Genomic DNA, 23,519 nt, shown 5'->3' on the forward strand with positions numbered 1-23,519 from the left:
TGAGCTCATAATGTCTGGGGTTTATACTGGTATATTTTATTTTCCATAGATGTTTTTCTAAAGAAAAATTTTTACAAATTGTTGATGATCGAACTCAAAAGTGACTGTTAACTGATCGGCCGGCTAGAAGTACTAGACCGCCAATGCAGACGTAGACTGTCCACAGCCTCTCGATTTTTCAACGCAAAAAGCAAACGAAGCGAGCGCAAAAGGGCAAACGAAACCTTTCGTTTTGCGCTGGCGTCCAGTTCTCTCGCCATTCTCACCGCGCGCTCATCGAAAGAAAAAACACGAAAAAATAAAGGGCTGTGGACTGAGTCTAGCGCAGACGACGCACCCTTTCCCAAAGGGTTGAACAGGCTCAGCTAGTGGGGTAAAGCTTGTCTCGATCGCGAGGTCTTCCTACGCAGACGCCACGGTCGTTTTAGGCAGCATCAAGTGCTGACCAAGGATCTGGGGGACGGGGACGAGAATGTTGCTGAGTCATATTAATGTAAAGTAAACAAAATCTGCAAACACAGAGGCGTTGGCGTGACGTCTTCACTTTCTGCATCCAGTAATTGAATTTGCTCCAGAAAACGTTGTTAGTTTCACTACACCGGCGATATGACCCGTGTTCTTGTAACAGGCGCCTCCGGTTTTCTTGCAATGCATGTTGTAAAGCAATTGCTAGACTCCGGAGAATACATCGTTCGTGGAACGGTCAGAAGTCTGGCGAACGAGCAGAAAGTTAAACCTTTAAAAATGCTGTCTCCGGAAAATGCAAAATACCCGCTGGAATTAGCCGAGGCAGACCTCATGAAGAAAGAATCCTGGGTCGAGTAAGTATAATCACTATTTTGTAAAGTTCATCCATAACGTAAGTACAGTAAAACCCCGGTAACTCGAACTCGGATAACTCGAACAACCCCGCTAACTCAAACTAACTTCCATTTCCCTTGGACCCACTTTTCAGTCATTTTTACTCGGTTAACTCGAAAACCCCGCTAACTCGAACTGTTTTTCGTTTTCCTTCAGAGTTCGAGTTACCGGGGTTCAACTGTATATGCATGCTTCGTAATTTATTGTGTAGATTTTATCAATAAAATCTGTTTTGTGGTTATAAACTGAACGTTAGCAGTCACGCGAGGGAACTGTCATTATTTCCTATTCTACAACCAACAAACGTTTCTAGCAATTCGACCTTATTGGTTTACAAACAAAGTTTGTTTCTTTCAGCAGAATATATCTGTACAGGGCCTGTACATATCTCGATTTTAATGAAAGTATTTTTGAAAAATTCTGCATGCGTGATCTTGTGGTGTGCACTCAATTGAAACGAGGTGTTTGCATTCATTATCAATCCTGAAGCAAGCTGATATAAAAATATGGAAAAAGGTTTACTTGGTTTTCCCGAACATTTGGATCGGATGACTAGATCTGGATCTGCAGTCCATCAGAAACAACTTTTTCCTTTGACATTTTTCCGTAAACTCCCCAAGAATACGGTTTTGCATGCGTTGGATACGTGGTTATGCAATCAACATATTAATATTCAGTATAATTTTAACGAATTCAGGTGGTGCGGTATTCCATGGGTTAACAATAACAACAATACAGCAAAATAAAATAAAATAAAAAAACGCACGGGGCGTCTATTAAATTTTAGGAGTCCTAGAGGGGGCGATGTCGTTTACAGTTCGATGTCAATGTATTCGTCGTCATCGGGGTCAACCATGTTGGCATCGTTGGCCTCTTGGAGGTCCAATTCGAGCAAGAAACTTAATTAATTTCGTGATTTTACTCTATGGAGCGTTTCCTTGGTTTTTCAGGGATTTTTTTTGAGGGGGGGGGGGACGTCTATTAGACACGGAGCGTTTATTAGAGGAAGGCGTCTAATACAAATTTCGAGGCGTTTATTTGAAAGTAGGCGTTTATTAGATCATTTACGGTATTTATGGTCTGTTCTATTAATTGTGAGTGAGCCGCTGTCACCCAACACGTCATACCGCTTAGATTTTCCAAGACACCTGAAAACAATAAACCACAGCGTATTGGTTTGACTGAAGTCATTCGTGTAAAATATCAAATTTGTCTCTGCTTGTATTTTTTGTCATTGATAGTGCTGTCAAAGACTGTACCTATGTGATTCATGTTGCGTCACCCTTCCCCTTCACAAGTCCAACAGATGAAATGGAGATTATTGGACCCGCGGTGGAAGGAACTAAAAATGTGCTTGAAGCATGTGCCAAGACCAAGGGTGGCGTTAAACGGGTTGTGCTGACAAGTTCTTGTGTTTCAATTTATAGTAAGAGAACAAATGACTAAACACGAGAGTTTTTAAAACATTTAAAAATGAAAAATAGGGCAGTTAGGGGTTACCAATATGTTGAAATCAATTAGTCACAGGGGTCAGGGAGGTACGTGTGACACAAGAGGTATGAAGGGTATGGGGTTCTACCGGGAGGGGAAAAAGAGAAAAGGTTTCACGGGGGCAGGAGGGGTGCTGGCAGCAAGGCCTGGAACCGAGTTTTGATGATAACCCAGAAAAGAAATTTTGGCCGAGTAGGACTAAGTACCGGTTTAGTTTATAATAAAGATGGCCGACGTTTGTGGCGGGCGGGCGTTTGCGTAGGTTCAAAAACGTTTTGAGAACTGTTTCGAGTATTCCACGTTTGAACATCAAAGAACGAATGGCGACGAGAGTGCAATCAAATAAAAAATTTACAGGAACAACGCCCGTGATTCTGACTTTCCATAAACCCTCATCCTGATGAAATGTAACACCAGGAATACCCAAAGTCAGCAAAACAAAAATTCCGAGTATTGCGGTCAATCTCAAATTTTGTAGAGTCAAATGTCGTGGTTTCATTTAAAACCTGAACATCTGTTATGCCTGTTATTCTGATTTTAACACTTTGCATAATATGTAGGTGGTCGACTTGCAGAAGGAAAAGTCTTTACCGAGGAAGACTGGTCAAACTTGGACAACTGCCGCGCTTATGAAAAGAGCAAACATCTCGCTGAGAAGGCGGCTTGGGAACTTGTCAACAACTTACCAGGTTAAAACATTCATATACCGTACTCGTTTGATAGTCAAGTATTATATTTAGCCTCGGCCCGGACGTACAAGCAAAGGGGTACAAGGGAAGGGGGTTGGGAGCGGGTGGATGGCCCCAGGGTTTTCGTTCTATTAACGCACAGCGAAACTATTTTGCACTGAGTAAAAAGCTCTTGACTTACTCTTCAATATGACGTGACTTTTGTTGGCTGTGACGTCATAAGACGTCATTAGAGCTGCCATCTTGGATTTCACCCTTTTCTTAGAAAGTCAGAAATAACGGAAATTGACGCAAAATCAAGCCAAGAGTAATTCCTGTTTTTGAAATTACAAAAAAATTCAAAATTATCTTCAATTTGAAGAAAAATAATAGTTTTAAAGAAAAATGTTTAGAGACAATTTTCAAACCCAGAAGGGCAAAATGATGATAAGGTTACATTACAAATTTTTTGCTGGCCCTGGATTCCAGATAACTCCCTAGCAACCTCTTTCATTCACCCCTAGGGATTAATTAACGTTACCAGAAACCCATAAGGATTGAAACGTGTAACGCGCGCGCACAGCGTTTGAATATTCACTTTGCTAAGTACCATATTTGGAAACACGAAGAATTTGTACGCGAATGCTTTATACAGTAATGACACACGCAACATAATTTTTGGTTTTGCGGTAAGTTGCTTGAATATCGACCTAAACACCGTAAATTTCTTACAGAAACTAAAGAAATACATTAAGTGTATCGAAGCGAAGTTCTCCAGACTACTTCAAGAAGCTGAAACAAGAATTTAACTTTATTCAACCAAGCTTGTTCAAAAACAAGATTACGCCATCGAGCGCGAGCTAGCGCGCGCTGTGAATTTAATCCAAATTTGATTGGTTAAATGTTTCTCGTGATTTTCCAAATATGGTACTTAGTGTAAACGAATGTGCAAACGCTTTGTACAATGCGAATTATAGGGAGTTACACGTTTCAACCCTTATGGGTTTCTGACGTTACTTAAATACAGTACTCACATTCAATGTTAATAGATGATGAGAAGTTTGAACTGTGTACCATTAATCCTGGTCTTATCCTTGGACCTGTGTTGCACGGATCGACTTGCACAAGTATTGAGGTAAACATATTAGTAGGGTGGCTTGAGGTACTTCAGGCTTGATGTAGTTTTTTTAGCCTCTCGGCTGCGGTTTTGAAATTATAACCTCGCTCAGAATCCAATCTTCAATTTTCGCCAAACGACACCATAATGATCACATATCACTATAGCTTAATTTTTTACTGCTTTCTTAGCAACTGAGAAACTACGAAACCGATGTATTAGATGAAAGAGGGGGAAGAGCTGCACGCTCTTTTTTTCTATAAAAATTTATTTTATAAGAATATCGAGGCTGAAATTTGCGAAATTTCAAGAATATTTTAAAAATAAACCCGAGGCTGAGATTTTAAAAAGAATATCATTTTGTGTGTGGAAAATTTATAAACCCATTACAACTATATGTTTTTAACTAAACCTTATATAAAATTCATCTTTCTCTAAACGGCAAAACTGGCCAATAAAACGTTAAAACCTGTATTAGCTAAATGTTCGTTGCTTATTACAGTTCAATGAACGATACTTGTAATACATATCTATGGTATACAGCACAAAAGGACATTTTATTGGCTACAATCTAAGAATATTCGCAAGAATATTTTCAGCCTAACATCGGCAGAAAATTAAGAATTTTCAGCTTGGGCTATAAAACAATATTCTTTAAGAAAAAAGAGTGTAACGTCAGTACATTCGATAAAACTCGTTTGAATACTTCCTCAGTCTGGGTAATAGATAGAACTGATCAGGTCTGAAAGGGGTTCAGATTTTTGTAGTCAAGTTTGAAAAAGAAAAAGAAAATCTTAGCAGAAAAAGTGTCAGAGTAGTAAGAAGTGGACAGTAAACGGCATTGTTAAAATAATTTCTGAACAAATATAGACAAACCATAACACAGATGCATGGGTTGTTCTCGCTTATCTTGTTGAACTTTATAGAATAATAATAATAATAAAAATAATAATAATAATAATAATAATAATAATAATAATAACAGTTATGTATTCAAACTCAGTTTCACAGACGTCTTCTCCAACACGAAATGCCAGTGGTGCCAAAGATGCCAATGCCAGTGTGTGACGTCAGAGATGTTGCAGGAGCACACATAACGGCAATGACGTCACCTAAAGCTCCTGGTAAGAACAGTTGCCTAGCAACAAACAAGCCCTTCTAGTTTCAGTAAGTGTTACACAAGGTATCAGGCAGGTCTCTGTTCTACGTGAAAAATGCAGTAGGGGGGGAAGGGGTCTATTATAGGGGGTCGTGCGTTCTGCAAACCGCCATATTTTGTTCAAAACAGTCAACTCTCTCTTAACGGACACCTTTATAAGACGGACACCTCAATAAGACGGACACCTGGTGATGGTCCCTGCCGTTTCTCAGTCATTTTACTGTAACCAAACTCCCTATAAGACGGACACCTCTCTTTTAGGGCCTGTTTACATGGAGGGAGGGTGCCCCGGCTAACCGAGTTACCCGGCTAGAAGGGATGAAACATAGCCCGCCTTTACATGCAGAATTCACAGCCCTTCTACCCGAGTTGAGACAGCGTCATTGAAGCGTGTCACAGCGTGGGAAAACCATGTAGCTCCAAATAATTGAAGAAAAATATGACTTTTATTAAATAATCAAGGCTAGCCGTCTTCAAACCTATTTTATTTTGATGTGCAAGCTCTTAGAACTTTAGTACGTCCATTTATAGCGGAATTCAATCGAAATTCAACAGTCTTTGGCCGCCAAATTGAAATTAAATTTGTTGTTTCGTGAGTTAGGATAATCATTCCTACGAAAATTTCGAATTAATTAGCTGTTGCTCAAAGAAAAAAATTCCAGCCTTCAGATAAAACTAATTTGATCTAATTTTGGTCAAATAGCACTGTTTGGGTTCAGAATTTATACATTTTATGCCATTAGCTTCAAATTTAATTTAAGAACACGCGCGAAGACTTATCCCGGCAAGCCGGGATAGCCCGGGCATAACCGTTTACATGGCAAAAAGCTATCCCGCCTAGAAGGGTGCCCCGGGCAAGCAGACCGAGTGCCCCGGCAAGGCGGGTTTCCCGTCTTGCATGTAAACGCTTCGATGCGTTCTCTAAAGAAACGTATGAAAAGTTGGCTCGCCCAGGGTGGCTCGGTTAGCCGGGTAACTCGGTTAGCCGGGGCACCCGCCTTCCATGTAAACAGGCCCTAAAAGACGGACAACGGACACTTTGAAATCATTAACGGACACTTGGGAAGTGTTTTTTATCATGTTTTATTAGTGAAATATTTCCAAACTTCGTATCGACCTAAAGCAAAGTTAGTCAGCGCTCCAAGGATACGGGTATACCAAGCTTACTAACCAAAAACAATGACGCTTTAACGTGTATGGACACTAAAGAGGTCGTTTTCTACTTACAGTATTACAGTTTGTAGAAGCTCTCAATTATTGCTTTAACAAGCAAATACGGTCCTTTTATTAAATTAGTCTTGTTGCAGTTAGCAGAGGTTTGTTGCATCGTGTAAAGGTTTAGCTTTATTGTAAATAATAAAGATGGTAAATTTTAAGCTCGGTAATAAATAATGAAGATGAAGTATTCAACATGACACGAGCATACCTTTATTATCTAAGACTTACTGGTGTCACGTTACCTTGACTCTCTACAAGGCGGACACCTCTCTAAGACGGACAGCTGCGGCCGGTCCCGAAGGTGTCCGTCTTAGAGAGAGTTGACTTAAACTTTATTAAATAAACTCTATTATAGTGTCAAAAATTAAGGTACAACAGGTGGAAACTAAAAGCTTTCGTTTTCTCCTAAAGACCAAAACCGCCATAATTTCGTGACCGTAAACCGCCAGATGAATAGGAATGTACCCGCAAACCAACACTCACCCTTGGCTTAAACTGCCAAACGTAACCAGAGAATAATTAAACCTCTGACATAATTATTTAGTATTCCAGATGTAAGGTACTGTGTCACGGCTGAGTTAAGTCTATTTTATTAGGTTTTGCCAAATACTCGCTTAATGTTAACGAAGAAGTTACTTCTGTGAGGTTCTATGGAACTAAATAACAAAACCATTGCTTCATTACAAGTATGTTTCCCGGTCGTTATAATTAAAAGTTCATATAAACAAACAAGATTAGCTTTGAAAACTATTGAACATAACAGTTTTTCAGAAACCCATATCGCAGTTTAGCTGTTTTAACTCTTCCTCAATTTTTGTCCGTCTTTTCCTTCTTGTGTATCTGCTGCAGTTTCGTTACTGTTGTGAGTGTTTATTTTTTTATATTTCACTCTTATTTTCTTATGTCTGCATTTGGCTAAGAGTTTATTGCAGCCGTATGCTCCACTAATATGAATGAATAGGTTGAATGAATGACATTTGGATAAAGTCCTTGAAACAGTTCTTTCAGTATTTCTGAAATAAATATTTAGTATTCAGGAAACTCGCTATGAAACTTTATGTAGTGTTAACGAAGTATTACCTCTATGGATCTTAATAACAAAACCAGTCGTTATAATTAAAAGTTCACGCAACGTCGTCCTGTTTGTTCGTCTCCTAGGTAACAGATACATCTCAATTACTGGCTGCATGTGGATACACGAACTGGCAAAAGTTCTTGATGAAGAATTTAGACCCCTTGGTAAGTTTCAAACAGAGATATTAGTGGTAGTAGGCAACCGTCAATCCCGGAGGAGATTGACAGAGATCAGAGGCGTAGCCAGGAGAGGGTTCTAGGGGTTCCGGAACTTCCCTTTTGGGCTATTATCATTGCTATAATATAACTTCAAGAGCAAACAAAATATCGAACTCCCCCCCCCCCCCCCTTCTGAATTCCGGGAAATGAGATCTTCGCTTTTGAAGAAAAAGAAAAGAAAATTAATTAAAAAGACATCACATGCTATATCAAAGGTAACAGTATTAAAAGGATCCGTGAATTGGACAGATCATACAGTATTTGAAGTGGTATCAAGGATTGAAGGAAGAAAATGCCATTTCTGAGGACCTAAATTACAGAAATTTTTCAGGGGAGTTGGAAAGCTCCCCTGTTATCCATTCTTTGGTAATAGTTTTCGTGTCACGCCATCTAGTCCTGTTCCAGTTTCTTCTACTCCTGTTTCTCTTGATTATGTCAAGTCGTGTTATCCTTTCTAAAAAATCGTGACCCTCTCGATCTTCAAAGGCAAGACTGACTTAGCAAACAGCTGAGATGACTATATTAACAAACGGTTTACCTACAAGGAACTAAGCTTCCTTCTGTATTTCATTCTAAAGGTTATGACGTTCCCACCGAAGTAAAGCTGATGGATCCTAGCCAGGACCACGAATTAAAGATAGACAACTCGAAGGTAACCACTTTTACATTACTGGTAAATTCGCGTCAAATGTGCAGTGTAACTGAAAATAAGTCAAATGTCTATCTCCTCATCTCTCATGCTCGTACAATCTCGTACCTCGTCATTCTTGTCCCTAGAGACCACGATCCTTCTGGTCTACGCAAGGGATCGCAAGCTTGACGAAACGAGCGACTCTCGAAAGTTCCGTTGCAGGATCGATTTTGATTGGTTTTGAAGGCAATGAAAATGGCCGAAAGCAAAACACCACCGAACGAATCATGTTTTGAAAACAAAGCATGCCTAACTCAACCGGAAGTCCGCTATCGTTGGACTTCCAATCATAACTTTGCAGGGTCGCTCGTTTCCCGACCGCTGGTCAAGAGGAACGAAGACACTTGGTTTGAGGTTGCACTGACACGCCGCAAAAAAGTGAATCCAAAACTACTGAGTTAAAAAAAAAAAACAAGAATAATACAGGTTGTAGAAAATTACTAGATAGTCTACCTATCCAAGTTTCAGGTCTGTACGGTATTCCGTACTCGAGTTCCGTCAAAATATTCCATACAAATTTAGAGAATCTCGCGTGGTCAATTCGTTTCGGGTCACGTGTTGATCGTAAAGGCCTGGGAGAAAGCCACACAAGTATTTCTTAACACGTGCTTTTCCTTTAATAAGCTCTTATCTGTATCCAGATCTCTCTCTCTCTCTCCCTCTCTCTCTAACGTTTCCACTTGGCCGTGGGAAACTGGGTAGCTGGTTGGGTATATGAAACTGTGTTTAAATCTTACTGTTTTTTTTTTCTTTTTTTGTTGAAGATAAAAGCTGATTTTGGGTTCCAGCCAACCGATTCAAAGACCACCATAATAGATATGGCCTACAATCTGATTGATGCTGGTTTTATCAAGAAGACGGATAAATATGAGGAAATGAAAAAACAGAAGAGTACTTCTTAATCTGAGAAACAGTAAATCGACACACAGACTCCAAGTCACGCATTTTGATTTGATTTTAACTCTGTTATGTAGAAACTTGTCTTTGAATAAAAAGGCATTTTAGACGATATCTGACTAGCGTGTTCAATTCTCTTTCACTTGATGTCTTCAAGAAGCGAACACCATTTCCCCTCCCTCCTTTCGGTTTCACTTATCAGTGGTTTGGCGGTTTTCTCCTCACCTTTGCTGGGTTGATACTTTGTATGTTTTTGAAATGTGATCTTTCTGCCACTGTTATGTAAATAAACGGCCACACCTGTGGCCAAAAAGATCCCAAAATGGGAAGTTTTGTTTTGTCCCAGCAAACAGAGCTCTGCCAAAGCAACACACACTGGTTCTTCAAGTAAGAAGTGTTTCATTTAGAAGGAGCAAAGATGCATAAAACGACATTTTAAACGATATCTGACTAATGCTAGGAAGCGGATTGTCAATACCAAAAACTGAGTTCTAACGGATTTTACAAATTGCGCACTCTTCGCAGTCTTAATTGCAAAACCCTACCAGCTCTGATGATCAATTTATCGTGCCTTAATAAAGTTGTTCATTCATCCAAATTGTTAATAGTTGCTTCTGAGTTTAACTCAATTTTCTTAGCTTGCAGTTGAACGATAAGAATAGACCAGGTTGGAATCGCCTGATTTAGAGCCACGTCATAATAACGGGACTTTGAGGACTAGTCTAAAGCTACTACAGTATACAGAACGTAGATAACTACAGTAAGATGCGTTATAAGAGACGGACCATTTAATTTTTGAGGGGGTGGGGGCTGGGCAATTACGATTTTCAATTTGAAATGAAGTGTTAGTTAGTAAACATGTAAAAATTGGATCAGGAAAGGGGTATTTTCTAATCAACAACCTTTCAACTTGGTTACCCCCTTCAGTCGAAACTAGACATTCAAATCTGTTTTCCGATTGTAAATTAACAAGACAATCTTCAAACACACACAGAGAAAACAATTCTGTTAACTTAAGTAAGTTTTTAAATTAAAGATAAAGAAGAAGAGTGAAACTGGATATCTTGTGTCCTTTTGTTATGTATTGTTTTACTTTTCAAACTATTTATGGGAGTATATGCCATATGTACATATTACTAACACTTCTTAAAACAATATACATACAAAAATAATTTTGCAGAATTTGAAGTCTCAATAAATTAATGAACGTAATTCGAAAGCTGAAATGAACATTGCTGACGTTTGCATTATTTACTAAACAATTAAATTAACAATTCGAAACAATCATCTGCGTAAAACTACAAAGAGAAGGAGGGGCGGGGGGCCAAAGTTACGCAAAGTATGATTATTTTTTGCCATAGTCGTAATAGTAAGCCTTTATGGCTTTAATTTTTAGCGGTGCTGATTGTACTCTTGGCTCTCTGCATGGTTTTCTGTCTGTTTTCCATTCTGCTGAATGCCAGCGTTCAATGCTAAGGAAATGAGGGTCCGTGTTAGCTGCTCGTGTTGAGAACGTCCTATCCTCACTTTCGTCTTTTTCTTTTTCCTTTTCCACGATCAGTTCTTCTTCAGATGAGTCGGAGAAAATGCTCCGGGCATCCGAATCTGAAATATAAATTCGCAGAATTTGACATTACAATCGACAGCTGATGTCACGCTCGATTCCGCGTAGTTAAATAACGTGACGAGTGACGCGTTACTCATGAGTCACCAGAGACACAGGTCTTCTGTCACGGTAAGTGCTAAAATATCGGTAAATCAATAAAACAGACGTAAGCGATATCAGTAACACTAGGACCTTAAAGAAAGCACGATGATTTTGTAAAGGTTATCAACAAAAAGAAGAACTTTTCTTTAAGCGAGAGCAAAATCCTAGCCACTGATCAAAATAATGGCAGGAAAAGTTGCACTAAAACACGAGCGTCAACCTCCAAAAGCAAGGGAGGAAAAGAATGGAGGGCCTGGGAACGAGGTTGCACGTGTATCTGAACTGTAAACACGTGAATATCGACGCCCTTCGAGACAATAAGAGTAACTGGCATTTAAAGTTCGATTGTTACACATGGATATGGGAATAGTAAGAACACAGACAAGCAGGTTTATCCCATGAAACGGCAGGGATTGATCGCTCTTACCATCAAATTCATCTCGTATAAAGAACGAGTTCAGATCAGGCTTGGGAATATACACTCCTAATTTGGACAGCGCACGGGAATCCAAGTATCTTGCCCTAAAAAGCAATTGAATTAAAAGAAATATTTCAACCGTACGCAATCAGACAACACCCGTTCTTTAATTGTTATACAAAAGAGAAATACAGTTTTCTCTACCGCTGCTTCATTGTGCCTCAGTCAGTTCTACAGGTGCTGGTTAGGAATAGGAAAAGCATGTAACCTGCACCACTTACAAAAAACAATGCCAAAAAAAAAAAATTGGGTTTTTTTTAAAAAAGCTCTATTTTCATTGGTTGTTGTTTAACCTGCACCTCTTTATAGGGGCATTGTTTTTGTTCTTTGTCTGTTGTTTTGTTTGGCCAATGCTGAAAAACCTTGCAAATGGTGTAAGTCACTCAGGAAAAGGACTAATCAGTTTTCTTGCTCTACTGCGGAATGCAAACAGTGTAGGAATTTTTTTACATTGAAATTAACAGCCAGTGCAACAAACAGAGGAACAAGCAATTGAGGTTTTTCTGATTTCAAACTGTGAAGCTGGCTGTTATTCTGCCACACCATCAATATACCAGTGAGAAACAGTTCTCTCTGGCCTGATAAATACAAGTAACAAGCACCCCAAGGGCCAGGTCAGTGACTAATTGTCAGTTCAGTCCAGCTGTTCATAGTGGCGTATTACTTTGTTACCTGTTGTATCGTGCTCCAGTTAAAAAACCGTGAAGAGTTTCACCATGAGGAGGTATCCTGCAAAAAGCAAATGAGTCAACTTCAGTTAGAGTACAGGTGACCCTGATTGCCCATAACACTGCAGTCACTATGTAACACAGTGGCTCAAAAACAGAAAAAATTAATATGGATTTCATGAATTATTGTGAAGGGTGGCCTGGGTCTTATAATACAGTGTGTGTGGGGGGTGGGGGGAGTATAATGGGAGTGAAGATCAATACTCACTGTTTTGGAACTGGACCACTTTTAAAAAACCTGTAGTCATCACCTGTTAACAAAGAAGAAAAAACTTTATTATCCATGCCCCTCCCACGGAAGGTTATTTGATTTGAATCCCCCCTCTCCTCTGGAAAATCCAGTTAAGCCCCATACTTTCCTTTAAAAATTTTGGCTTTTGAGAACCCCCCATCCCCTTGGAATTTCCAATGACCATCAACGGGGTGGGAATGGACATTTTCTGGAACTGCACATTCCAAGAAAGGAAGAAAAGTGTGTAAGTAGTATAGAAAAACTTAAAAAAAGACAGGAAATAAAAATTTAATGGGCAAAATAACAAAAACTGTGCCATTGAGTGATTGTCAAGATTACTTTAGTTAGTGGCACAAGCTTCCCAAGAAACGGAACATACATTCTAACGATGGTTAAACCCATTATCTTCCATGCACTAGTCACCTTACTTTTAAGCTGAAAAGCTGGGTGTTTTAGAGCTCCAATTTTGACAGGCAGAGGTGTGTGTTCCAGAAAATATCCATACCCACCCCAAGGAAGGTCAAGGTGGGGGGTACTAGACATAATTTCAGGTAGGGAGATGGGGCACGTCCCCACTAAGCCCTAATAACGGGTTTGGTTCAAAACCAATGGTGTTCAATGGCATTGGGAGGGGTATGTTATTGACTCAGGGGACATGTCAGTGGCAGACCAATGTTGGACCTGAACAAAAACCAGAGGAATAAACAAATGTACAACTTACGTATTTCACAGAGACGCTTTTTGCTTGTTGATGACTTGTGAGAAGATGTTGATTTAGAACTTGAAGTTGATGAATGTGAGCACAAAGAGGTAGATGAGGCTGATTTACATCTTAACAAGCTAAAGTGACAACAGAAGATGTACATGTACAGTACAGTGTTAAAAACTGCATGTTAATGGGGATGTATTAGAGCAGTTAAGTTTTCAGATCAAAGTACATGTACTAAACAAGTCATGGGACTGACAATACTGTTGTAAAGTGACAACAGCAGATGTACAACAACAGTGAACCTAGGTGTAAAGAAAAACACCAAAGAGCTAAATATACATGTAGTACACTGTGTACATGAGCTGTTATGCACATGTACTAAAACTAATATCTTTATATGACAAAATTATCCAACTGTGACTTGTGGAGTACAAAATCATAATGCACAAAACAAGTACAAATTTCTCACAATATTTGTACTTCACAAAACTGGTTTAATTATGTTTGTACTCTACAAGACCGATTTAACAGGTTCTGTATTCCTCTTGAGCATGCAAATGATTAAAAAACTTTGGAAAGTCAGCATTTTGGGAAAAGAAAACATTGGAAAATAAATATCTTATTTGACCTACAGGTATTAGTGTAAAGAATCACTGTAGATTTTTACTCAGTGGCAGATCCAGGCCTTTAGAAAAGTGGGAGGGGGGCGATCATCCAGACGCTGGAAAAAAGAAGGGGGGCACTCTCAAAAATAATTCTTCTCGGCTCTGTGGGTCTCTATTTGGCCTAAAAATAAGGGCCCCCGCCCCTAGATCTGCATTTATTTTTATTCATTATTTGTGACCAGTGTTTTTCAACTCCCCCTTTGGGCTTGCCAAAAATATTAATACTGCAAACTTGTAAAAATATACAGCAATACTACATGCTAAAATGTCTGATAACAAAAATTAAGATATATATGTACCTTGACTTTGTATGTCTTCCAAGGTGTGATGACTGTTCCCTTGCTGTAACAGGACGTGAAGCATAACTGTAAACCGTACATGAAGATTGTGGTCTGAAAGGTTGCCGTGGAGATTTGCCGACATCAGGCATACTCTGGTAATCTAGAGGAGAGTATTCAGTCGCATGGGGTCGTCGTAGCGCAGATCCCACCAAAATATGCTGCAAGGAAAACAACTATAAGTTTCTCCTCCCCGAACAAGAATAAGGAAAATATTAACATTACCAATTACCATATCATGTTTATTTGATTAAGCACCCGGGCGGTAATTAAATTTTGACCTTGAGAGTGGACGCTTATTCGAGGTGAGCGCTTATTCGAGGCTGGGCGCTTATTAAATTCTCACCATTTTTAGCAAGTAGTACATTTATTTTGCGAGAAAACAATGTATAATAACTATATGTGAAGATGTACTAAAGCTGAGTTTAAACTGTTCATTGAAAGTTTCAGTAAAAAACTAAACAAACTCGGTCTTTGGGGTTGTCTCTTAGTAGTACGTACCGGTAGTCAATTCACTCTCAACTTTAATAATAATTAGTACTCCTCTTGCGCCCCACTTTTTAGGGGGGTGGGGGTGGGCACTTATTCGAGGCTGGGCGCTTATTAACTTTTCCTACCTACAGGATGGGTGCTTATTCAAGGTGAGCGCTTATTCGAATAAATACAGTAATTTAATTATACAACGTCCTACCTGTGAGCTCTGATTGTGAGTGTCTTGGTCAATTGATACACAGCTGTGACTTTGCCGACTACATGGTCTGGAATGAACTGTGTTCCTGGAGTTGCATCGGCTCTCACCTCTTTCAGCTGATCCTGGATCAACAAAGATTTGATTAACAATTAATTGTGTACTACAGTCAACTCTCTCTAAGATGGACACCGTCAGGACTGTCTCCAACTGTTCGTCTTAGAGAGGTGTCCATGTTATGGGGAGTTTAGTTACAGTGAAATGACTGAAAATGCAGGGATGGGACCAACACCAGTTGTCCGTCTTATTGAGATGTCCATCTTAAAGCTGACTGTACAATGATACATGCAGCCAGTTGGAGATCACCCGATTTGACACTGAAAAATTAGACTGAGTTCTCCATACAGTATCAGATACATTGTCAAGTAGACGTGGGCTGATGATGATAGTACATTCAATGCATGCAGTACCAGAACATCTTGTTAAAGATAAGATCAGCTATCAACTTAGTATAAAGGGCACCTGTAGCAGTTTCTTTCAGTCAATTTATGATCTTATTTCTGTCCAAACACTGTGCATTGAATAAACTAGAGTGTTCAATTAACATAGCCCTGCAACTCTTCTCTCTTTTACGGTTACGACTTATTGGTAATAGGACTTCCTATCGTAAGGATATTCACGCCTTAATATCACTCGTCCCTGCAGGATCAGGATGACCTAGGGCCGGATTCAGCTCCACTGGGCCCTTGCACCATTAGGCCAAGTAAAAAAATACAAATGTTTCTCGTCCCCGTTGGAACGAACAAAAACCAACAGGCGTTACTTTCACTTTGTACGTAGTTAAAAATTCTGTAAGACATGGCTTTTGTCCGCGTTTTAATACGAACTCATGCCAAAATTTTTAAGCCTTGGTACGCCAGGTCCGTACTGGATAGGTCAATTACCTTGCAGGATTTATTTTGCAAGTTCGCTTTTGAAGAATGTGACGATGGAGGAAAAAAAAGAATCGATATACGAACAACACAGGTAAGGAATGCAACAAAATACTGTTACTTTACTTTTTATAGAAATCCGGACGAGAAACATTTGGGTTTTTTACTTGGCCTTACAAAGTCGAACAATAAAATCGAGGTAATAGCGCGAGTAATAAACAAAGCAAATAACTTCAAGAAACGAAAAGGATTCTGCAGATTCAGTGGCCGGGTATTCTAGAAACATTACAACTATACAACCTAAGTAGGAACATCATGTTTGTATCGCTCAAGCCACAGACCATATAAGCTTAAGTTAAACACAAACCTTTTCTGTTGTTTACTTCTTGCGTGAGATCGAGGGGCAAATGGAATTGATAATAAGTTAAACTACCCCTCTTTTCGTGCATCTTGTCACCTCATCCTTCCACGCACACTTTCAGATTCTCTTGTAACAGAGGTGATTTCAGAAAAAGCTATAAATTTAAAAATAATTACAGCACTCATTTTCTGCATGGCGGATCGCCGCCATATTGTCCAGTCTGTGGATCTTGCCGTTGCCTTAGCAACTAAAAGTGCTTCGTCTCCAGGCTCTCCCTTTCGTCAAAAGCTAAACAGGCAAAAGAAGGAGGAAGGAGGATTAGTTACCAAGCTTGGTACATGGTCAAAAGATACTTGTAGCACGAATTTGATGAATAAAGAGCCGTATAAACTTTGTCCAATTCAAGACTAAGAGAATATTCACCTACTCGATTCTCTTCGTGCCCTGAGGCAAGAAGGCCTTTTAGAGCATATAAGGCCGCCGGGTATTTATAATCTTGCTATTGTTCTGTGGTTAGGGATTGTTGATGGTCTTCTGAGTCCTTTGTTTTACGTCAGTTGGTAATAAATCTCTTAATTATTAACCAAGCTTGTTCACTTTTCTGTACGGGCCTCGCTGTGTCATCTTAGACTTTCTCAAAGCCCGTTTCCGACTTGCGTCGCTCGCTCTCGCGACTTCGTCGCTCAAAAGAGTCAACTTGTGGCAAGTTTACGTCGATATGTACCATCAAAATCCAGCTAGGAATACAGCCAGCCTCTTTCAGCTGCCGTAATCCATAGGTAGTAATATTAAAATCCAACTTATTCAGCCTTTGTTGTATTCTTTGTTTTTAAAGTTTAATCAGTTTGCTGTCGGTACTTGACTCTTTGACATCGTTCTCAAGTTTTCCTTTAAAAAAATTCTTGCATTCCAGTGAAACAACTTTTTAGAAAGACACCAACATCTTGGATGAGCCTTCTGTCACGTGATCTGATTCATGCAAAGCATTGTGGGTATAGGGTCCAATCCTCCTTGGGTTGTTCGTCGTCATCCACTTTCTTCTTTCAAATCAGAAGTTGTCAGATGTATATAAAATGGCACTTAAGCACCGAGTTTTCCATCAAAATGTTTCTAATAGCTTTTTATTGTATAATTCAGTTTCTTATTTAAGGCAAGTTTTAGTAACAGCCAGCCCTGCCGCTCAAGCATCGGCAGGATTAGCCGCTGCAATGCAAGAAGAAACTAGCTGACCTCTACCTGTTGAAACTGCTAAGAATGTCTGTTTAGACAAAAAGAGCCAAGAGTAACATAAAATTCGCTTTTCATGACATGTTCAAATTTTAGTTCATTTCTGCAGTTATATTCTGCGAGTTATAAACGTGATAGAGAAGAGACTATTACATATAATTATTCAAAATGATGAGTACAAGGACGAGTTTGGCTTTATTGCAGTTACTCTTAACTGTTTTATCTCTTGAAGAGTTACTTCATTTTGTTCGCCCGTTTCCATGTTGTGTGTTGTTAACCGTTTGTTCCAACACGAATTGAAAATCTCTTTTAAACCATGGCGATAACTTTGAATAAATAACATACAAATGATTGGATTGAGCATTGTTGAGAAGTAAAGGGCGGAATGTGCTAAAAACCGAAGCGCTTTTAAAAATAAACAAGACACTACAATTTCGTATTGTCTTATCAGAAAAAATGACAACATAGGAAGAAAACTTATATAAAATGCAGCCATAATGCAAAAACTCATCTTAATTGCTTGGCGTTTCCTTTGATCTTTCTGATTCACTCTGCACTGAAGAGCTTTGTCTTGTCTTCGCAACGTGACTGCTATGACGCAATACAAAATCGTCATGGCAACCAATGGCGCAATAAGGAAGACGATGATACGTACTCTTTCGTAACTTCTTACTAAAAGTTTGTCATTGTAAAATGTCGTACAAATAGTTTCTCCTCTTTTGTCTATCAAATCATACATATACAAATCTAAACAATTTGCCACCAAAGCCACGACCCAAGTGGAAGCGATAGCAAAGGCGCGAAATCTTGACGAGATACGATGAACTTTCATCGGTAACACCACCGCTACAAACCGATCTAAAGCGATCCAAACGAGGCTTTGTATCGAAACACTAATTGACACATCTCCCAGAAAACGTATCAGTTTGCAGAAGACTAACCCAGCAGTACCAGTGATATGCCATTTTATGGAACTGGTCACTATCTGTGTAAGCTGTATTGGAATAAATGTTAAAGGGTAGGCAAAGTCGGACACCGCCATGTTGACGATAAAATAATTGATCGTATTTCTCAACTCTTTACGTTTGCGCACGACGGTGATCAGGAGAGCGTTTCCAACCAAGCTGGACAACAAAATAATGGAGTAGAGAATGATTTTAACGATTTCGACTGAGAAGTAGTTATACAAGCTAACGTCGCAAGTCACATTCTGAATGAGTGACGATTTGTTGCTAAAATTTGTAGCCATATTAACCACTTGCACCTTCTGGCCCAAAGAGGATTAACGTTATAAGAAAAAGGTTTAAGGACGCTTCATTCTTGTTTGTCCATTTGATTCAGAATTTATATGATTTTGGAGCCACACCTGCCGAATTAGTGCTTCAACTCCAAACAATTTCAAATCTATTACCAATTCCGCTATGTACTATTGTTCAAAGACTTTCAAGAATCCGGAAAGAGCAGTCTTAACCTTTTTCATGCAAAAATTGAAAAGAATCTATTGTGCCTATTTTAATCACGATTTCATACAGAATATTTTATAGTTTTAATGGTCCTATTTTAAAACGTCAAATTGTTTGTCAATATAAATATTCCATGTCAAGCAACGGAAATTGATTTTTTTTCATTTTTTAGAATCAAATTATAGTGGACTGTATTCAGGACACGACTTTAAAACTGTGGTGCCCTGATGTAAGTTTTGATTGTAAGACCTGTCATCAATTGTACTTCATTTATCCACTGTTCCATAAGTAAATAACTGCAACAACGTAATGGCCGGGCTGAAGTTGATCTTATAAAATGAAGTTTCTTTGGCTGTAATAAATATGAAAGTTTCATTACAGAGTAAGTCAAGGTCGGCAGCGCGTTCCTCATATACCTGCATGCGACTTTTTGTGTGGATTTTAATAGATTGAGGAGTAAAATAACATAACATTTACCTTCCAGCAAAATACCAAATTTTTCTTGTTTTCATCTGATTGCATAATTACTCACTGCCTTCGTGATATTGCATTAAAAAACTGTTACCAGAAAACAGGGCTGTGCTTGACCTACAACATACATGTATTCTTTAGTCAATAACCTTCACAATGTCGGCAGTACTTTATGATTTCCTTAAAGTTATAAGTTTTGAAAGAGTTATTTACATACCGAAGTTTAATAGCGAGGAATATAATTTGCTAAAAACGAGTTTGAATTTGTCTTTCTTCTGACTTGCTAAATGCAAGATTCTCTTCCATTGCAGCATTTATTCATTGTAAGACCTGTCATCAATTGTACTTCATTTATCCACTGTTCCATAAGTAAATAACTGCAACAACGTAATGGCCGGGCTGAAGTTGATCTTATAAAATGAAGTTTCTTTGGCTGTAATAAATATGAAAGTTTCATTACAGAGTAAGTCAAGGTCGGCAGCGCGTTCCTCATATACCTGCATGCGACTTTTTTGTGGATTTTAATAGATTGAGGAGTAAAATAACATAACATTTACCTTCCAGCAAAATACCAAATTTTTCTTGTTTTCATCTGATTGCATAATTACTCACTGCCTTCGTGATATTGCATTAAAAAACTGTTACCAGAAAACAGGGCTGTGCTTGACCTACAACATACATGTATTCTTTAGTCAATAACCTTCACAATGTCGGCAGTACTTTATGATTTCCTTAAAGTTATAAGTTTTGAAAGAGTTATTTACATACCGAAGTTTAATAGCGAGGAATATAATTTGCTAAAAACGAGTTTGAATTTGTCTTTCTTCTGACTTGCTAAATGCAAGATTCTCTTCCATTGCAGCATTTATTCTGATCTTTTGCAGAGTTATTTTCTCTCGTTCGCATTTTTCTATGTTATTTGTGTTATATGATGTTAACCGTTTGCTGCAACACGATCTTGCAATTTGTATGAATTCACTACGAAAGCTTTGAACAAATATCATACAAATGATTGGGTTTATTGCTGACGAGAAGCAAAGGAAGGAACTCGCTATAAACCATAGCACTTTCCAAAGCGAACAAGACACTGCAATGCCATACTGCAACATAAGAGTTGCAAACAGTGCTGGAAGAAAACAAATGTAAAATCCAACAATAACACAGAAGCTCATCTTAATCGCTCGCCGTTTTCTCTGATCTTTCTGATGCACTGCTCTGCACTGAAGAGCTTTGTCTTGTCTTCGTAAAGCCATTGCTATTGCGCAGTATAAAATTGTTATGACAAGCAATGGCACTATTTGTAAAATGATGGTTCGCACCCTCAAAAAAAGTAATAAAAAATACAGTATTTTGTATAGAACTGCAGCCAATTTCTTCTCCTTGTATCAAGTCAGTAATATACAAAACTAAACAATTTCCCAAAATCGCCACGACCCAGGTGGAAGCGATCTGAGCAAAGGCGCGAGATCTTGACGAGATAAGGTGGGCTTTCATTGGTAACACCACCGCTACAAACCGATCTAAAGCGATCCAAACGAGGCTTTGTATAGAAACAGATAACGAAACATCCCTCAGAAAGGTAATCAATTTACAGAAGACTAACCCTGCTACTCCAGTGATATGCCATTGCCAAGAACTAGTCGCTATCTGTGTAAGTTCTACTGGGATGACTACTAATGGGTAGACAATGTCGGACACCGCCATATTGACTACAAAATAATTTACCGTATTTCTCAACTCTCTACGTTTATGAACGATTTTGATCAGAAAAGCGTTTCCAACCAAGCTGAACAACAAAATAATGGAGTAGAGAACAGTTTTAACGATTTTGACTGGAAAAAAGTTAAAGCGAAAGTCACAAGTAACATTCTGTGAGCTTGATGATTCGTTGCTGAAATTTGTAGCCATGTTTGTAGCCTTATGCACTTTTTGGCGTGGAGATGATTAAGGTTATAAGAGAAAGGTTGAAAAGAAGGTTCGTTTTTGCTTGTCCATCTGATTAAGAATATATTTCTTGTTGGCCACTGATTTTGTGGATATTAAATGATGCCTGCTGGATCAGTGATCTAACTCCAAACAATTTCAAAGCTATTACCAATGCCGCAATGTACTATTGTTCAAACACTTTCAAAAATCCGGAAAGAGCTACCCTTACTATTTACATGCAGAAATTGCAAATAATCTACTATATATATTTTAATCAAGATTTCATATTGATTATTACAAAATTTTAATGAAGTTCTATTCTAAAATGGCAAATTGTTTTTCTCTGTATAAATATTCCCCGTCAAGAAACGGAAATTTTTTTTTAATTTCTTCAAAACCAAATTATAGTGGACTGTATTCAGACCACGACTGTAATGATAAATCTATTGTACCCTTATACACCTGTCGTCAATTGTACTTCATTAATTCACTGTTGCACAAGTCAATAACTGTATCAGCGTGATGGCCGGGCTCCAAAACATCTTAATTAAGTTTAATTTTATGAAACCAAAATATAAAAACGAAAAAAGCGAAAATTCTTTCCTTGATTTACCTTGTACGGTTTAACTGATTTAAAAAATAGCTTAGATAAGCACTATTTAGCTTGGGAACATATCTGGTTTCCTTTGGTTGTTGTTGCTTTTTTGCAACTGCCTAGGTAATATTCATCTTTGTCTTCACTCATAAAATGTCGCATTTAACACCCTATCAACTGCTCGATTAATTGACACAGGATTCATCCCAACAGATAACCTCACCCGAGCAGAGGTTTACATAAAAGTATGGACTTTTGACTATACTTGTTTGTCATTTCTTGAATACATCGTCTTCTAGATTTTACCTGATTGTACAATTGCTTACTGCCTCTGTGATATTGCATTAGTAACTATTACCAGTAAACAGGGCTGTGCTTTGACCTATAACATACATGTATAATTTAGTCAATAACTTTCACAATGTCGGCAGTACTTTAGGTCTCCCGGAAAGTTATTAGTTTTGACAGAGTGACTTACATACAGAAGTTTAATAGTGAGGAGTATAATTTGCTAAAAACGAGTTTGACTTTGTCTTTCTTCTGACTTGCTAAATGTGAGATTCTCTTCCATTGCAGCAGTTATTCTGATCTTTTGCAGAGTAACGCCATCTTGTTCACATTTTTCATTGTTATTTGTGTTATATGTTGTTAGCCGTTTGCCGCAACACGAACTTGCAATTTGTATGAATTCACGACGAAAGCTTTGAACAAATGTCATACAAATGATTGGGTTTATTGTTGACGAGAAACAAAGCAAGGAGGTCCCTATAAACCATAGCACTTTGAAAAGCGAACAAGACACTGTTATCTCATACTGCCACATGAGAGTTCCAAACAGTGCTGGAAGAAAGCAAAAGTAAAATCCAACAATAACACAGAAGCTCATCTTAATCGCTTGCCGTTTTCTCTGATCTTTCTGATGCACCGCTCTGCATTGAAGAGCTTTGTCTTGTCTTCGTAAAGACATTGCTATACCACAGTATAAAATCGTTATGGCAGCCAATGGCACTATTTGTAAAAAAATGGTTCGCACCCTCGAAAAAGTAATAAAAAATGCAGTATTTTGTCTAGATCTACAGACAATTTCTTCTTCTTCTTGTATCAATTCATACATATACAAAACTATACAATTTCCTACCATCGCCACGACCCAAGTGGAAGCGATAGCAAAGGCGCGAAATCTTGACGAGATAAGATGAACTTTCATCGGTAACACCACCGCTACAAACCGATCTAAAGCGATCCAAACGAGACTTTGTACAGAAACAGTAATCGAAACATCCCTCAGAAAGGTAATCAATTTGCAGAAGACTAACCCCGTTGTACCAGTGATCTGCCATTGCCACGAACTGGTCGCTATCTGTGTAAGTTCTACTGGGATGTCTATTAATGGGTAGGCAAAGTCGGAAACAGCCATATTGACTATAAAATAACTTATCGTATTTCTCAAGTCTTTACGTTTGTGCACGATCGTGATCAGTGGAGCGTTTCCAACCAAGCTGGACAAAAACATAATGGAGTAAAAGACAATTTTAACGATTTTGACTGAAAAGGAGTTTAAAAGAAAGTCACAAGTCATATTCTGGACGCCTGATGATTCGTT

At 38.6% G+C, this 23,519-nt stretch overlaps 2 protein-coding genes across 2 annotated transcripts; one reads left to right on the forward strand and one right to left on the reverse strand.

Moving 5' to 3' along the window:
* Positions 1-364: 364 nt before the first annotated feature.
* Positions 365-9,507, forward strand: LOC144663672 (uncharacterized). The gene is made up of 8 exons (XM_078524687.1): positions 365-821; positions 2,103-2,287; positions 2,913-3,041; positions 4,070-4,155; positions 5,141-5,261; positions 7,673-7,753; positions 8,386-8,459; positions 9,263-9,507. The coding sequence occupies exons 1-8, from the start codon at positions 607-609 to the stop codon at positions 9,398-9,400; spliced, it is 1,029 nt and encodes a 342-aa protein (XP_078380813.1). The 5' UTR covers positions 365-606; the 3' UTR covers positions 9,401-9,507.
* A 950-nt stretch (positions 9,508-10,457) lies between these two features.
* Positions 10,458-16,484, reverse strand: LOC144662463 (uncharacterized). Its single transcript, XM_078523273.1, has 8 exons — positions 16,241-16,484; positions 14,945-15,066; positions 14,215-14,414; positions 13,263-13,381; positions 12,518-12,560; positions 12,254-12,310; positions 11,531-11,625; positions 10,458-11,000 (listed from the first exon to the last, which is right to left on the reverse strand). Exons 1-8 carry the CDS (start codon positions 16,320-16,322, stop codon positions 10,741-10,743), a joined length of 978 nt encoding a protein of 325 aa, XP_078379399.1. The 5' UTR covers positions 16,323-16,484; the 3' UTR covers positions 10,458-10,740.
* Positions 16,485-23,519: the final 7,035 nt, after the last annotated feature.

This window comes from Oculina patagonica, chromosome 8, assembly GCF_052425735.1.
Source record: "Oculina patagonica isolate OP01 chromosome 8, crgOcupat, whole genome shotgun sequence".
In the NCBI taxonomy this organism is placed as follows: domain Eukaryota; kingdom Metazoa; phylum Cnidaria; class Anthozoa; order Scleractinia; family Oculinidae; genus Oculina; species Oculina patagonica.